At 31.8% G+C, this 17,603-nt stretch overlaps 1 protein-coding gene across 1 annotated transcript; it reads right to left on the bottom strand.

Moving 5' to 3' along the window:
• Positions 1-1,002: 1,002 nt before the first annotated feature.
• On the bottom strand, positions 1,003-15,833 carry LOC118202941 (cysteine-rich protein 2-binding protein-like). The gene is made up of 2 exons (XM_035375154.2): positions 13,577-15,833; positions 1,003-10,154 (listed from the first exon to the last, which is right to left on the bottom strand). The coding sequence occupies exon 1, from the start codon at positions 15,742-15,744 to the stop codon at positions 13,609-13,611; it is 2,136 nt and encodes a 711-aa protein (XP_035231045.2). The 5' UTR covers positions 15,745-15,833; the 3' UTR covers positions 1,003-10,154; positions 13,577-13,608.
• Between the last annotated feature and the right edge of the window lie 1,770 nt (positions 15,834-17,603).

Below are 17,603 nucleotides of genomic sequence, written 5' to 3'. Positions count from 1 at the left end.
TCATTCCATTCATTGTTTTGATTGATGTCAATACAGTGAATCTGAGTAAAGAGGAAAATATCTTTTATTGAATATAAAAGAGATAATAAATGCATTTCTAAACAATAGTTTTAAAATATAATTTTGTAGCTCTTTCTAAAAGATTTATTGATTATATATATAAATATATATATTGAAAATTATGAAGGGAATAATATATATGTATCTGTAATTACGAGAATACGTATTTCTTATGTATGCAATAGGGCTTGAAATATATTTAAATAGGATACTTAAATATTTTTTCTTCAAATAAATATAAGAATTTACTGACTACCAGCTTATCATCGACTGTCGGCATCTTTTCTCATCAACAAATGTTAACATCCTGGGTACATATGTACATACATACACACACATTTATTTATAAGATCCAAATTAAATATAATTAAATGTTTACATGGCATTAGAAAATTAACCAAAAACAGCCATCTGCAATGTATTTGTAATTTGAAAAAAGGTCCTTAGACATAAAACAGTTGGAAAACATTTTAGTACAACATTTTTCAGGTGTAACTGTGCAACTTCTCACAGAAGCATTTGTGCATCAAACTTGCAGTAAATATTTGTTCCAAGTAAACAAGTTATATTTCCTTATTTACTACTGTGCCACAGATCATTGGCAATATGTGCCACAGCAATTATGTGCATTTGGATCCAATAATATTATCACCTTATCACAAAACTAAATATGTTGACAATTCTAAATGCAGAAAAAAATAATTTGTAACTTTTAATGTGTTACAGAGCTGTTAATTGTAAAATATACATTTTTTTTAAATATTTATATGTCCCAATACTTACTGTTAAAGATACAAGGATAACTGTGAATGACAAGCTTTCTTTGTATTTTTTAAAATTTGATATTTTCTTATTCAGTCACATAAATGAACATGTTCTGCTCAATTTAATCAGCAGAAATTTGCATGAAAACAATGAGCAATTACAAATTTTGACAAATAATCCATGGTTAATTTTTCATGAATTTTTTACTTTTGCTTTTAAAAGTACAAACAACCTAGTGTAGTAAACATGTAGTACAAACACCTATGTGGAAAAGCAAATGCTTAAAAAAATTAATGCTGTTTTACATGAAAACAAAAATAATAGTCCCCTAAAAAACATATAACAGCTTATTTTATAAAATGATCACACTTTATTTTTCAAAATGCATTTCTGTGTCATAAGTTACATCTACATAGCGTCCAAAAACATCCATTTTCAGGAAATGCTTGCAATGTCAATATCAGTATCTTAAGATAAGTACATATTTAGAAATGAATTTAAGCTATAACTTGTCTTTAATGCATACACAAAATAAGAACAAAATAGTAAACATTCATGGTACACGTGCTACATTTTCAAAACAAAACTATATATAAAGTTTAATAACTAGATGCATTTTTCTTTCTCATCAAATTAAATAAATTCTTAAACATAAAATACACTTAATAGAGTATATGTAATACACAATTAATAAGACATGAGAACTTTAAAAAATATATTTCCAGATAAACTTTTTTTCCCTTTTTATATGCAATATTTCATGATCACCTTCAAAATTTCAAAAATGTCATGCTTATTATAATAACATGAATATGCACTTCATACACATTTGGCTAATAATATTATATAACAAATATACCCTACTTGCTATCTCAAGTATCAGCAATCTTGACAAATCAAGTGCACAAGATTATAAACACTAACCAGAACTCCTTTTATTGCTGAAGAAACCATTTGCTGACAAACACTTATTATATTTTAAACCTAAGATTTTTTCTTTAGGGGCCCTAACTATTAAAACTAACAAAATTAAATCATGAAGCTCATACCAATGTGTATGAAGTACTGGAGCAGTCAATGACTTGGAGACACTTAACTTGTCACTGGAGCAGTACAGTGACTATGCGGTTTTTAACCCAAAGGGCCAATTTGGCCAGAAGGGTTATTAATTTCATTTTGCGTTGATTCACTATAAATGGCGAATCTCTTTTTAAATTATTGCCACCAAATATTAGAGCCTTGCAACATACTTAAAGAAATTAAATAATGAAGAATCTGCATAAATGTATGTATGTTTCTCGCATTGTAATATATCAGCGGCACCTAGAGCCATCAAATTTCGAATAGTGTACGTCACCTCCCGAATATGGTCACCTGGAAGCACAAATTTGGAATTTGTTTTATTACCTTTTTCAGATTTTGTAAAGCAGTTATGAGATTTTGATTAATAAACTCAGTGATTTCAAAGTGAGCAATGGCAACACTGAATGGAAAAACAAAAACAAAAAAAATATTTTTTATTGCCAGCGTGCGAGATTGTCTATTGGAAAGTCTAAAGATAGGCTCTTTTAAATATTTTGTGATATTGCTGTTGAATTGAAATTTATGATTTAACCCATTAGCCGCTGGTGTTGCGTTGACGCAACGGTCAAAATAAATGTGTATATAAATATAACTACCTAAGATATATTACACCAGCACATGATTTTGTGTAGGGAATATTATGAAGATTATTTCTGTAAAAAAAAAAAAAAAAAATTGCCTTCAACAATCATTTTGTTTATAATAATTAATCTCATACTTTAAGCAAAATTTTCCACCAGGTATTTTTGCTGAAAATATTTAACGAGAGAATCCCTATCTTTATGAGTGATTTATTTTTAGTCAAGGTCACCGTTTATCAGAACATTACATCAGTCAGATGTTTATATTTGTGTTGGAAGTGAGGGAAAACAGGTGTTGCATTGACGGGACCCTCAGCAGGAAACGGATAGTCAATCTCCTTTTTTACTCATTCCTTTCGATGTTCTGGTAGTTTAAAAATGCCTAGAACAAGGTATCTTACATTAGAAGAAGCCCTTCAAAGAATTTTTGATGAAAAAAGACATGATGATCATGTTAATAATGACCAGAATGAAACTGATATTGTTGTTGTTCCCCCAGAAATTGCAGAGGTTAGTGACGAAGAAGAAAGGAATGGCAATGTTTTAAATAATGATAATGATATTTTACCAAATGATACTGCTGGGGAAGTTGAAATTCACGTAAGAAGAAGTAAGTTTCAGCCTTCTAAAACCAGTTATAGTCATACTAAAAAGTTTGAAAAGCAGAACACTGAAATCTTCAAGTGGATAAAAAAGCAACTGTTAGTTATGTCTCAGGAAAAACATGAAGAAAGAGATAGAAGAGAAATTATAAAAGACAAAACACAAGGTAAAACTAGTGCACAGATTTTCGATTTTCTTTTTGGTTTAGACATTTACTCTCTTCTCGTTGAACAGACAAATATATACACCCAGTAAAAAAAAAAAAAAAAAAAAGGCGCCTAGAATTTATTGCATCTGAAGCCTATATGAAAAGATTTATTGGAATATTATTGCTTATAGGATATCATTCTTTATCTCAAGAAAAAATGTATTTGTCTTTTGATAAGGACATTTCTGTTCCTATTGTACGAGAATTGATATCACGTTTGAGTACAGGAATATGAAGCAGAATTTGCATTTGACAGTAGTCAAATTGACAATACTGATAAATTATATGAGGTGAGACCGTATCTAAACTTACTAAATATCACCACTTTTTACTACTGGAAATAAAAAGTCTCTTTTACATTTCAGATGCGAGAATGCATTATTTCTTTTGCAAACTCCTATTGAAAATGTAGAATTAGCCAGAAATAGATCCGCTACAGGAAGACCTAGTAAATTCAGCATTCAAAAACCACTGCATGGAGATGGTAGACATTTTATCGTAAAGTCCGTTGATAACAAAAGACTTTGTTGTAAAGAGTACCATAGCCAGACTATTTATAGATGTAAAGTATGTAATGTAGCTTTACATCATGATCGTAATCAAGCTTTTCATGCTTAAATCTTTCAAATGAAATAATCTGTATTTGCAAAAGAAATACAATGTATATTTTAATATTAAATTAATTACAAGTAAAGTGATTTGTAGATTTATAAAACGTTATACAGCTAAAAAGTAATCCTGCGCTCCACTCAAAAGAAACATCACACGAGTACAATCATACTCACTAAACATCTGTAATCTTATTCCGCTGATGTTGCGCGAACGCAACACTCGCTTTTTCCACAGGTAAGAGCATTTTTTTATTTTCAATGTAAATTTATGTTATAAATGCTTAATTTAATATTTGTTATTATTTTCATGAGAAAAGAAGCATTCCTTGTAGTTTTGGCAGTTAATGGGTTAAGTGAAAAGAACATAATATTTAATAAATAAAGGTAACACACAAAATTTTTAAAAAATGCCCCTTTGGGCGTAATATAAAATCTGAAGGCTTTCAGATTTTTTTTATCTTGTGCTTTGTGCTATATTTAAAATAACAATAATAAATATAAAAAAAATCACTTATGGTTAGAAGTTAAAGTTCAGCTAAAGTGTCATGTATGTATGTGCTCATACACATTATTAAAAAAAATTGTGTAAAAAAAAATTCTGACCGGGTTCAGATTTGTTTCACAGTATTTTAAAATGACTCGCTTTTAACTTTAAAGCATGGGACAAGTTATGAACTGTATACATCGGCCTAGTAATCACTTTAGCCTGTCAAAACACTTAAGCAGAAAAATTTCAGTTACAAAAAATTTTTTATTAATAGATGAAAAGAATGCATAAATAGATCATTACATTTTATGCAATTTCTTTATTAATTGATATTTAGAGCCTTCCATTAAAGTTATTTTATTTTCAGCATCAATTAAATATTAATCTTTGTAAATTATTACAGATAAATTTTATTATTAACAATAAATTGCCTAGTTATTTTTCTGGATACACTTTTATTAACCACCCCTCATATTTTCCACAAAGAACCTGTTAGAAGCATTTAAATTTTTGCCCAGTAAAATTAGGCAGTGACAACTGTAACAGTTTCCAGTCGGGAAAACATGCAAGAAATGTACTTTGAAGTTTAAAAAGAAGATAGAAGGGAGGGGGAGATAAACAAAAATCCAAGAAAAATAAGATAATTCAAATATTATAATGGGAGGGTAGCTTTATCCTGTGTATTCGAAGCAAATGCAATTCTATAAAAATTTATATTTTGCACAAGCTTTGACATAAAGATGGGCAGTTGCTTAAAAATATAGAAAATTTGCAAATATAACACTGATTTTTGTTGTTTGACTTCAAAATTAATAGCAAAGCTGTTTATCAGCTTTCCTGACAGGGACAGTTTTTGTGTTATCTAACCATGGGTAAATATTACATTGTTTTAATTGTCCAAACAAAATTGCGATAAGTTATTAGTGTTACTAAATGTTGCTTTTACACTTGTTTTTCAACAAATGGGAATTCAGAAACTGTAGGATCTATAAGATGAAACATTCCTGCAATTGTAATAAACGTTTCTGGCCACAGCTAATACACATTCCTTAATTAAATGAATTTCACCAACTTATTACTGAAAATTTAAATAGCTAAATCCAACATAAAAATCAATATTGAAAATATATAACTCAGAATGGACTAAAGAATATCAGAATAAACAAAATGAAACATATGAAAGATCACAGCAAACTCTTTGAAATAGTTGTTTTATCAGAAATTGCAGTTCACATAACCAACAGCACTATTATTACCAAACTGGAATGGTATGTGGATAATGCATTTTTGCTTTTCTGTCATGTGTCTTACCAAAACCATCCATACAAATGGGGGGGGAGAAGAAGATCAGCACTTTCACAACTATTAATAAAACAGGAATAAATATATAAATGATGAACACTAATTTCCAAAACAATGCTCAACATAAACAAGTGACTGTAATTAAGCAAATCTGTTACTGCAGCTGGCTTTGTTTTGCCAAGCAATTTACAAACATGAAAAATAAAGATTTGTACAAAATAAGTTTTTGTACTTTCTGACTGAACAGCAGACTTTGTGAATGGAGAAAAAATGTTTGTTGGGCTTTATGGTTTATTTATTATCTAAAATGTTTGTTGGGCTGTATCTTAGGTACTGTGATGTTCATGAATTGTAATTAATTTTAGTAGAAAGTAGAAATTTTCTAAGGAAAAACTGAAATCTATATTGCCATTTTCACATTTTACAGGATGTGAATATTGTTTACCTACCATCTTCATATTTTCAACATATTAATACTTAATAATTCATTTAGAAATACAGTTTTAAATATCAGTTGCATAAATTAATATTATTATGCCTGGTGAATGACTGCCCAGTGGTGAAGTGGTTAGTGTGTCGCGCAGCTGCACCACACGCCAGGGGTTAGATCCCTGGCCTGGGCAAGGTTGACTCAACCTTTCATCCCTTGAGTGGGTCGATAAAATGAATACCAAGTTAACTTGGGGACTAAACATAGGTGGTGCTGCAACAAGCTGACCACTTCCCAGAGCATATGCTGATGCACTCTGAGGCCCAAGGTCAAGAAAGCAGATTTCGGGACACTGCAGGCCATGCCCACTAGGGCTGTTGTGCCACAAGTTTAGTTTTATGCTTGATGAATTATGTAATTCAATAAATATAACATTTATTTTACTAGCTTTTAACACCTAAACAAATAAAACATTTTTCAGTACAGTCAAAAGTCGTTAATCCGGACTCGTCGGGACTTCGGCGATTCCGGATTATCGATTTTTCCGGATTATAGATCATCAGTTTAAATCTCGTAAGATGGCATGCAGAAATTCTAAAATTAAAAATATGAAACCGTAATTTATGAAATAAAGAACAATTATGATCTAAAGGGTATCAAAATTTACGAAAAAAAAAAGCTTAATATTTATTTGTTTACTTTATTAAACATTTCTTTCAATGTAAGTTGTTTAAGTTGCTTCGTTTTATGTGATAATACTTTCTCTTTAATTCTATAAATAGACATAATTTCTTGTTCAGTTACGAAGTTCCGCTGTTCAAGTCCCATAATTGCTGTGCCGAGAATACCGACTAACTTGTCAATCGAAATTTTTTCGTTTTCACTAACCTCTCTCTCACCTTCTTCATGTCTTTATCCATTTTTTGCAGCAATTCCACTTTTTGTTTGATGGACATCGAAACACTTTCGTTTTGTAGATCGTTTGGGAGCTCCAGCATCGAAAATTCTATTTGATATAATCGAAAGTTCAAGTTTACTTTTATAGTATTGCTCTTACAGTCTGCAAAAAATAATAAGCCGGATCCAATTCGAAAATTAAGGAACAACACAATCATCAACATTAACTGAAATAGATAATTAGATAATTTTAGCTTATTCCGTCCGTTATACATAACACGTGCACGCGAAAACGTATTCTGCACTTGCGCACACGCATATGCGCAGACGTAAAAGGTCTTACGCGCACGCGTAAACGCCTATGCGCATGTGTCAACGCGGCGCATGCGCAGAAAGTTTTTAGCTTTGAGGTCCGGATTATGGGTGTCCGAATTAACGACTTTTGACTGTACTGTTCCATTAAATGCATTATTTTAGGGCAAGACAAAAATGTTGACAGGAATTCTAAGTAGATTGTAACAAGCTCAATGTTATATAAAACATGGTTGCTTCAGGAAAAGAGTAACAAATATTTATTTACGATGAATATAATATATATTTTTTGTTTAATGTGCAAAATGTCAGGGCTATACTTTATGCAAAATGTGTGCAATTATGTTATAATTTTTCAAGTTGCTGTGTCTATGAGAACAAAACTGTTGTTCTCCACATATACACAATGATCTGTTTTTGCTTAAAAAAAATCAATGAATTGCACAAATCTGTAATCATACATATAAAAACAGTAAGTGCAATCATTACATAACCATTCTTTATGCGATATAAAATTCTACCACGTTTGACCACATTCCTACACATTTGTCGATTAAGTCCCCTTTAACAGAAAAGTACCATTGGTTAATCTTTGGATTATGGTAACTTGGCGATTTTTTGGCGAAAATTTGGCGACCAACCCTGCTACAGCAACCTGCTAGTTTTTGTTTGAATGCCATTTTGTTTTCACGAAGTAAAGGCATTTTTTTTTTTAACTCAACATTTTTTTCCAACAATCTGCTAGCCGAATTAGGCTTATGCTAGAACTTTTACGGAACAAAAATGCTTAATCATGACGAAGATTAGGTGCGAAATTTAGAGAAAGTGCAGAATCGCAAACTCCTTGCCGCGTTTTTAAGAATTGCACATACACGGTAACCATGTACACGTCGACCTATTTTCACTTAAAAAAAAAATCCCAAAATTCTGCAAAAATGGCATTGCGCACACTCTTGACTTTATCCATGTACACTGCTAAAGTCCTAGCTAGTAACCTTTATCGCCTTACCAAAATGTCGCCAAACTACCTGTTACCATATTCCAAAGATTAGCCGTACCATTTTTCATAATTATTCTTAAAATAAAATGTTTAAATTAGAATTAAATATGGTAAAAATTTTTTATCACAGCTATGAACAAACTACTTTTTACAAGCAATTTACTGTTGTAACTAACAAAGGGAACAGAAAATCTGAAAGTACCCAGTTTTTAAATGTGACTACAATGTAGATAAGAAAAATGCACACTTAGTTTAAACTTGCTGAGTAATACTGATTTAAAAGTCACCATAAAGTTTCTAGGCATACTAAGATTTCATAACAAAGCATAAATCTTGAAAACACTGAAGACACTTTTTTCTTATATTTGAATTGGGAGGGGGAACAATTTATGTAATTAAATCTATTTGAATTATCAATACTTATTTCATTTTACATTTAAATTAAAAAGAACCATCTTTATTTAGTTAAAAAATATAACTATTTAAGAAAAAAAGGAAAATAACATTCTTTACTTTCCTAAAGGCAGTTTGCATAGAACCATCCATGAATACATACTTTAGTACTTGGTTTTGAAAATTACATACTTAAGTACTTGATTTTGAAAATTATTTCTTTTATAACTGATGTTCAGTATAATACATTTTCATATCTTACAGAAAAAGGATGTTATAATCACTGTAACAATAATGACTTTAATTATTTAATGTAATAAAGCTGAGGACATTTTTAAAGGTTATTATACCAAAACAGTTGTTACAGAAAGATGGAGTGAATATATTTTAAAGATTTCTAAATACAGTAAGACGCCGCTTAACGCTGTTTCGGTTTAGCGCTCTTTTATTTCAACCCGGGGATTCCACGAAATCGCTCGCAGCATACGGGGATTCCACGAAATATTATGCAGCGATAGGTTTCAAATACATATCCGAAAGAGTGTACTTGTATTTCTTGTTTGGTGCGGTATTGTACAGACATATTTTGAAGGGGTAAATGTGGAAGAAATAATTCAAGAAGCAGCGCTAGTCTTTCTAATGATGAGCTCAAGGAATTAACCGAACAAGAAGAAAACAAAAATGTTGACAGCAGTGATTCAGAAGAAGAGCAAAAAGAACTTTCGATGGCGTTTGTAAAAAGGCGTTTGTCTACCATAACTGAAATAATGGATCAATTCATTGAAAATGATCCGAATTCTGACAGGAGCTCAAAAGTAAGGCGTGGTGTTAGAGATGCTCTGTCCGTTTTTGAAGAACTTTTAAGAGAACAACGCAAAAGAAAAAGGCAAACAACATTAGATGCTTTTGTCACAAAAAGGCAGAACACTGAAAACGCAGAAAGCTAACTAAATATGACTGACTGAGAATTTTATTATTTTTTTTTTTTAAGAATATTCGTTTTGTTATTTATATTTTGTTTGTATTTTTGCAAGAAATAATAATGTGGTATTAATTTGGGCTTTAAGAAATAAATGTTTGGTTTTATTTTTATTAAAAAAACATATTTTTTAAATTTAATACCTAACCAATTTCCTAGCCATCTTCCCCTAACCCCAATATTTACATGTAAAGATAGCCTCGTTTAGCGCTGTTTCGCATTACGCTCTACTTTGATGGAACGTATCCCCCGCGTTAAGCGGGGTCTTACTGTAATATTAATAACTTAGAAAACAAAACACACAGACAAAAAAAAAAAAAAAAAAAAAAAAAACACTCTATAAACTACATAAAGCATGATGGAAATCAGCTTGACTAGATTCCAGTGACTATGCTAGATGCTAGATTGCTACAGAAACATGCATTATTCATAAAACAACCACTCTGAAAGATAAAAGAAACTCTGTTTAATATAAATGCACATCTAAAAAGGTAGGGGAATATTCATCATTAACACATAATTTCATACTGTCTTAAAAGATTATCTCCAATATATCATATTTTCAGAACATATATTTTAAAAAAAATTACATTTCACATGTTTACCTTAAATTACCGTAAAACACAGAATTACCACAATATTATTTCAGAACACTTTTCATAAACAGGTATTTAATATTTAAAAAGTAAAAATATCTAACTATCAGAACTACTGCTGAAGTAGTCTGCTTAGCTGTTTTTAAAATAAAAATCATTATATATGAGGTGTAACAAAAAAAAAAAAAAAAAAAAAAGATAAAGTGTGTACCTTGAAAAAAAGAGTTGGCAACAACTAAATAGTGATGTCATGCCACACACCTTCTCTATCCATGAGGCCAGTTTCGACTTACGGATCACGCCAGTTCGGAGTACTGTGTCATTGAGTGACCATGTGCAACTGCATTCTGCACGAAAAATGTCTAATGCAAAAACCGAACAGCGAAACAGCATGCTTCATGTGAAACATAAGACATCAGCCATGGAGGAAACATTTTAAATGTTAATTGAGGCTTATGGAGATGAAACTTTGTCTCGTGCATGTGTGTTTGATGGCATAAGCGGTTTTTCAGAGAGGAAAGGGACAGTGTGGAAGATAATGAACGTGCTGGGTGCCTAAGGGGGACCCCAGCACATTCATCATGATTGAGTGGGTTCCCAGTGGTCAGACTGCTGTAAATCAACACTACTACATTGAAGTAATAAAAAAGACTTCATAAAAAAATTAGGGAAAAAGGCTGCAATTGGGAAGTGATGGATGGCTGTTGCGCTAGGCCCTATCTGTCGAGCAGCTTCTGACCAGCAAAAACATTACTCCTTATTCACCTGATTTGGCTCCATGCAAGTTTTTTTTCTCTTTTTTTTCGCTTCCTAAAGTTAAATCTTGCTTAAAGGGAACCCATTTTACCACAGTTGAAGAGGTTCAGGCAAAAACAGTGAATCTCTTAAAGTGCCCTCCAAAAACCTCATTCCAGAACTGTTATCAGCAATGACAGCACTGAATGCAGAAGTGTATGAATGCTGAAAGGGACTACTTTGAAGGTGATGATGGCACGGAGAACTGATTCTGTGAGTACAGTAATTTATTGGACCAGTCTCGTTTTTTTTTTTTTTTTTTTTTTTGTGTGTCACACCTTGTACATATCAGTCTTACAAGCATTAGTTATCATTACAAACCAATGTGTATTTACATACTAGACATAATGTGAAAGTATAACATAGTCTTGCATCTAATATACCATTTTACTAATATCTGTTATTAAATAATGAAGAATACGTATATATATTCCTCAATGCTTTCCGATCACTTATTGCTCATTTACTGCTTATTACAGTTTCTTAAATTTCATGATAAAATGCTTTACTCCATTTTGCTACTGTCTTAAAAAATGCTATACGATATGAAAACTTTTAATATTGTTGATCCTACCAAATACATAGTTATTAACTTTCAAATAATTTAGGTAAAGTGCAGAATCACCCACTTATTTGTTTGGCGTTTGGAAGAATAGGAAGAATTGTATTTCTATCAATTTTCTTTTAATTTTTAAGTGAAAATAGGTTGATTTGTACATGAATAAAGACAAGGGAGTGCACAATGCCATTTTTGTGCAATTCTGGGATGTTTTTTTAAGTGAAAATCGATGTTTACATGGATACCGAGTATGTGTAATTCTTACAAACAAGCCATGCAGTGGGCGATTCTGCACCTTCCATCATTTTCGTTATTTTTCTTGAAGTCCTGTTTTAGATATTTTTTGCATGTTTATAGGTTGTTTAGATATTTTGCATGTTTACAGAATTAATTCAAATTCGCAACCATCTAACATGACGATATGATGAGTTAGTGATTTTCTAAAAAGCGTGAAAACAACTAATTTGACGACTTGGCAATTTCTTGACAACGTGCCAAACTGGACCGTAATATCCAGTTTTACCGTGGAAAGCATTGTATTAGCTTATAAATATCCATTTGTAAGAAATCACATTTATGCAAAAACTAAAATGTAACTGGTCTTACTTTAAATGTAAACATCGCCAACTTTGGCGATAATAGTTCAAACCTGGTAACCCAGCCGATTTATCGTTTTCGCTTTTTCGAAGTTTGCAACCATTTCTCTTCCGTTCATTTTGTTGAAATATCACTGTTGTTGTTCGCATTTGCAGATTTACATTATTCTTCTTTTATTTATTATTATTTTTTCTGAAATTTTAACAACGAATAGATAGAGACCAGTTCTCGGTTCGGGATGAAAGGAAGAAAATACGGCGGGAGGGGTTAATGCTAATTTGTAACACGGCTGTTCACATTGTGTGTTCTTAATTATTAACAGCTCTAAGAACCATGAGGTTTCCAACCTCTAAAATAATTTGTTTCCGTAGGCCGCAAAAATATGCATGTGCATTTTAAATAATTAAATAATGCTTTTATTTTTATTATTGGTTATTGTCATCTAAAATTATGAGAATAAATCAATTTTTATGGCGTAAAATTTTAACAAGATAATATATTGTTAATGCTTTTCTAACAATAACCTTTCAGAGGATGGTAGGTGTGACATAAATAGATGATTAAATTGAAATAAAAAAATATTATTGATTATGTAAGATGACAGAATAGTTTGATGCATCACCATGGTCATCAAAATTAGCAAACCACTGCTGATGTAAGGAATATATTGTTTTCTGTGTTAATTGGAATTTAAGACAATTTTTTTTCGTTTCTCACGTTTAACCGGTTAATTTCAATAAATTAATAATAATTTATAATTTTAAATGAATTTTTATTTCCGTTATAAATGCTTATATATTGTCTTATGCTTAATATATTCTTTTCTGTGCTAACTTGAATTTAATTCAAATTCATTTTCGTATATCACGTTTAACCGGTTAGTTTTACATCTACATGCTTATTATCTCTGTGAATTTTTACTACCATATGCTTGTTTTGTCTGCTAACTTGAATTTACATGCACTAAAAATCACGTTTACAAAATATCACATTTACGGCATTACGGCTCAGCTCATCGTCGATGAACAGCGAGCTTGGCGAGTAAAAATGCAACGGCGCCAACGGATTCTTTCCCGAAGCGCCAACGGGTTCTCTGCGGATGAAAACCCTCATTTAAAATTGGTTTCTCAATCTTGAATTGATAATGTGAATATTCTCTAACACATATTAAATATTATACACATAAAAATATTAAATCTAACACATAAAAATATTAAATAAATACATCCATAAATAAATCATATACAAAATTCATTCAGAATACATATATACACTAATATACAAATGCTCAGATTTTGAAAATATCAGTATTTCTTACCATAGAAAAGTTGCATGAATAAGCGGAAGTAATTATCGACTCAGTCTTAAAAACAATGCATGACGACATTCTTTGGAATCTGGAGGAAGATATTTGTCATAAAAATCATGAATAAATTCCTCAACCTTGAAGCCAAACTTCTGATACAAAAATACAGCTGAACTTGTTGCCGATACATGAAGCGTTACATCTTTACCCATGCATGTTTGAATGAGATGATAAAGCATGAAAGTAGCAATACCAGCTCTCCTCCATTCCGGATGACAAAATATGAAAGTAATATATGCTTCATTGTATTTCACATCAGGCACCATGAAAGCAAATCCTATTATGACTTTCCGGTATAATGCAACACAGCTAAAATCAGGATACTGAAGAGTTTCAGATAGGTCTATTCCTGGCCAAAAAAACTCATGGCACAAAGCATTGATCCCTGGTATGTGCTGAGGTCGAACATAGCAAAAGTCTATAGGGCTCAATTTCGGAGGTTTCCAATTAGGATTGGAACGATTTGAGTACGATACAATTTCTTCTAATAAACACAATTTCAATGGTTTTATTTTATGGTTTCGAAATATAAAAGGCTTTAAAACTCTCTCAGTATAAGGGCTAACAATACTTTCTTGTTGCTCATCTTCAAGGCCCATTAAACGAGTAACAAAAGATACATGTTGAGAAAATTTACCTCGAACATTACAATGGTTAGTCTGAAAACGATCAAGAATATTATTACGTTTGGTAACTGAGTTAGTAACTTTGTTTAAATACTCTCTATCAGCATAATCAGGTGGGTCCATTCCTCTTATGGATCTCATTTCCGCATCTATATCAAACAATGGAATATTTTTTTCTCTTTTCAATTTCCTAATGACTAACTTTCTGTAGAGACGCCTCACATCTGACCTCTCTTTCATTGCTGTAGGATATTTTTGCAATTTTTCTAGAAGTTGATCTTCTTCATACGGAGTCATAAGTGTGAATTTTGACTCTGTTACAACTGTTTCTTTTACTGGGCTCTCATCTTTTGTAACTGCTTTTCTCTTACGACTGGTATCAGGATGCTGCTGCACCTTCTTCATAGTACTTAGTGTCTTACAAGAATTACTGCTTTCTTCTTCACTTTCATAATCATGAGTTGAAGATTTTATGCTGATTTTATCAGAGCTTATTTCAGAGAGCATACCATCAAGAAAAGAGTTCAAGCAATCTGGTGTATCTAATGGAGCAGAAAAATCAAACATATCAGGTATATCCTGGATATCAAGGTCAATATTATCTTTTGGTTCATCTTTTATCCAAAGACTTATTGGATCTTCTGAAAGTGATGGCGTTACATTAGGTTCTGATTTTATTATAATTTTAGGCACATCATGTTTAGGAACTAAATTATCTTGAAACTCATAATCACTAGGTATATTGGTTTTTGGAACAACAAGTTTTAATTTATGTGGCAGTGAAGACTTAATCTTAGTTTTACTTTCACCCTTCTTCCTCGGTTTTGATATCTTATCATCACTTACAATACAGGCTTTCTTCTCCTTTAAAGCTACAGCGGCTTCAACAATGTTTTGGTTCTTTTTTCTGGAACCTTCAACAACAGGTGCAGAAGTCAATTCCTGCATAGTTTTGCGTTTACGATTTGGTTTTATATTTAGGGTAACGGATTCAATTTCCTCAACAGAGGGTAACTTCGAGCTTTTAAGTGACCACCAACCAGTCTCGCCCAATACTTCCATACCAGATACAAAATATCTGTTAGCGCCAGTTGATAAAGAACCAGCTACTGTGCCATGCCAAGTGGCACTTTTTTTTCTATCAGTACCGAAAAATACTGTCCAGTTTTTATCAATAAAACGGCATATGTGTTCTCTCCAACGGAAATACCCACATTTCCCGCCGCCTTGCAACTGCAAGTTATACAGTGCAAGAATAATTACTAAAGTCCATTGCAATTTCATTCGTTTCACACTTTCTGTGCCATCTGCAGAACAATTTGCACAAATAAATTTAAAATAAATATCTCCGGTTAAATCTGAGGGACGGCCAGATTTAAGGCATGAAGGATGAAAACGTTTCTTACATTCTGTGCATGTTAACATGTGAGGATCAAAATTCGTACTTGAACAATAACAGTTTTCAGTTTCTTCCGATCCTATAAAAGATTCCATTATTTATTCAGTTCTTTGAAATTCACACTTGAAGCAGCAGGAAGCACCGTATAAATGGTTGGAGAGAGTCTCTGAACGACGTTACCGAGTACAAATAACCATTCTATGTTACAAATACACAACTTACGTCTTTCTGCCCCGCAGACAGATAAGCGAATTTTGATTTGCAAGAAAGATATGGCTATTGAAGTGTCAGGAAAATGCTCTGATTAAGCATTTTTCTGACTCCTATAAGATTAATATTTCTTTAAATTTATTCATATCTAATTTCGCAAAATAGAAAATCAGTCGGAGATCATCATTCGTTAAGTGGTGTTCGACCCGAAGGCCTTTACCACTACATGTTTATCAATCCCCTAAGGACCTGTAAAAGTTCGTTAAATTCCATAAAAATGGAAAAGACCTTGTGCACTTGTAATAAACGTGCAAAGTCTTCAGTAGTGAAGAAGTTGATCAGGGGTGACGCCATATATCGGCCATAGATGAAGTCTTCGTTGGATAAGCAATAACTTTAGCATATCTTTTCGCAATGTCATATCTTTTACACATTATCGTAGATTTGACACAGTATGGTACAGTAAAAATAGAAAATAATATATACAAGTCCAAGAAATTTTTGTTCTTTTGTCAGAGGCGAAAGTACCTATCCGCGATTCAATTCACTTATAGGTGGCGCTTTCACACATTAGTGTGGCGGATAAAAACCGGTATTTTGATTTGTGATCTGATTTCGTACATTGAAAAATGGAGGTGCTAAGCTTTTCCGAAATGTTTGATTTTGTTCAGGAAGGCGTAAATTCTCGCTGCATTACTGAAGCAGAGAGAATTAAAGCGGATCACTTTGTAATGCACGGAATTTTACTTGAAAAACCCAATGTACAAATTTTGTCTTCCTATTTAAGAATAAGTTCTATAGCGTCTTGATCACATGAAATCGAAGGACATTTCATTGTTGAAAAAAGTAAAATAAAAATTTAAAAAAAAAAATTCTTGTTCATGTAAAGGAGAAACTGCTGGCTGTTGTAGGATTGTGTCACTGTTTTATTGTATTACGATAGGTAGCTGATTGTAAAGTTCACTAATTGTAAACAAATGATTTCATATGTGTTTCTTGGGATTTCCAGAAAATCTATGCAGTCAAAAGTGTCTTTTTTTTTTTTTTTTTTACATAAAAATGATAATGATATACTAAAAATATATTGATCTCTTATATGCGTCTATTGTATTTATGTGTATTATATGCATAACAGCACTAATTATCACATGTAATTTTGAGAATATCAACAAGCAAAGCACTTAAAAATGAAAAAGACACTTATAATAGAAATATTAGCATTCTATATGTATTATAGAAAATACATGCAATGAATAATACCATGACCAAACATTTAAAAAAAGAGCAGATTAAGTATTAGCTACCTCAGTACTTGAAAAAGCAATCCCGGCATATAACATGTAGTTAACTTTTGATTACGTGATATTACAAACATTTTCTTTAGATTTGTTCTACAAGTGGTTAAAACGACTGAATACTGATAGTTCAATCTCAGCTCAAATCCTGGTGAACAAACTGGCTGTGATGTTTTTTTTTTATGTGGTTTGCGAATACCAACCAGTTTCCCCTATAAAGTTCTCCATAAAGGCATTCTTGGAGCTGATAACCAATGTGCTTAGCCATGTTCAAATACCCTAATCTAATCTTACCTTTCCTTTAGATTCTATATTCACATGTTATATCTTTATCTGTTAAGATTTCTTCATAACAGGATCACCAGGCCTCTACCAGTCTGGCAGGAGCATGCTCAAAACCATGTGTCATGCTATAAATTTTCATTTAAATCATTTCTAACATGAACTGA

Source organism: Stegodyphus dumicola, chromosome 4 (assembly GCF_044657685.1).
Source record: "Stegodyphus dumicola isolate Sdum_Otavi_A_Nest chromosome 4, ASM4465768v1".
Classification (NCBI taxonomy): Eukaryota; Metazoa; Arthropoda; class Arachnida; order Araneae; family Eresidae; genus Stegodyphus; species Stegodyphus dumicola.
This window is presented reverse-complemented; position numbering and strand designations above follow the sequence as displayed.

Coding starts and splice junctions, on each gene's coding strand:
- LOC118202941 (XM_035375154.2), bottom strand. CDS start 15,744: ATGGAATCTTTTATAGGATCGGAAGAAACTGAAAACTGTTATTGTTCA.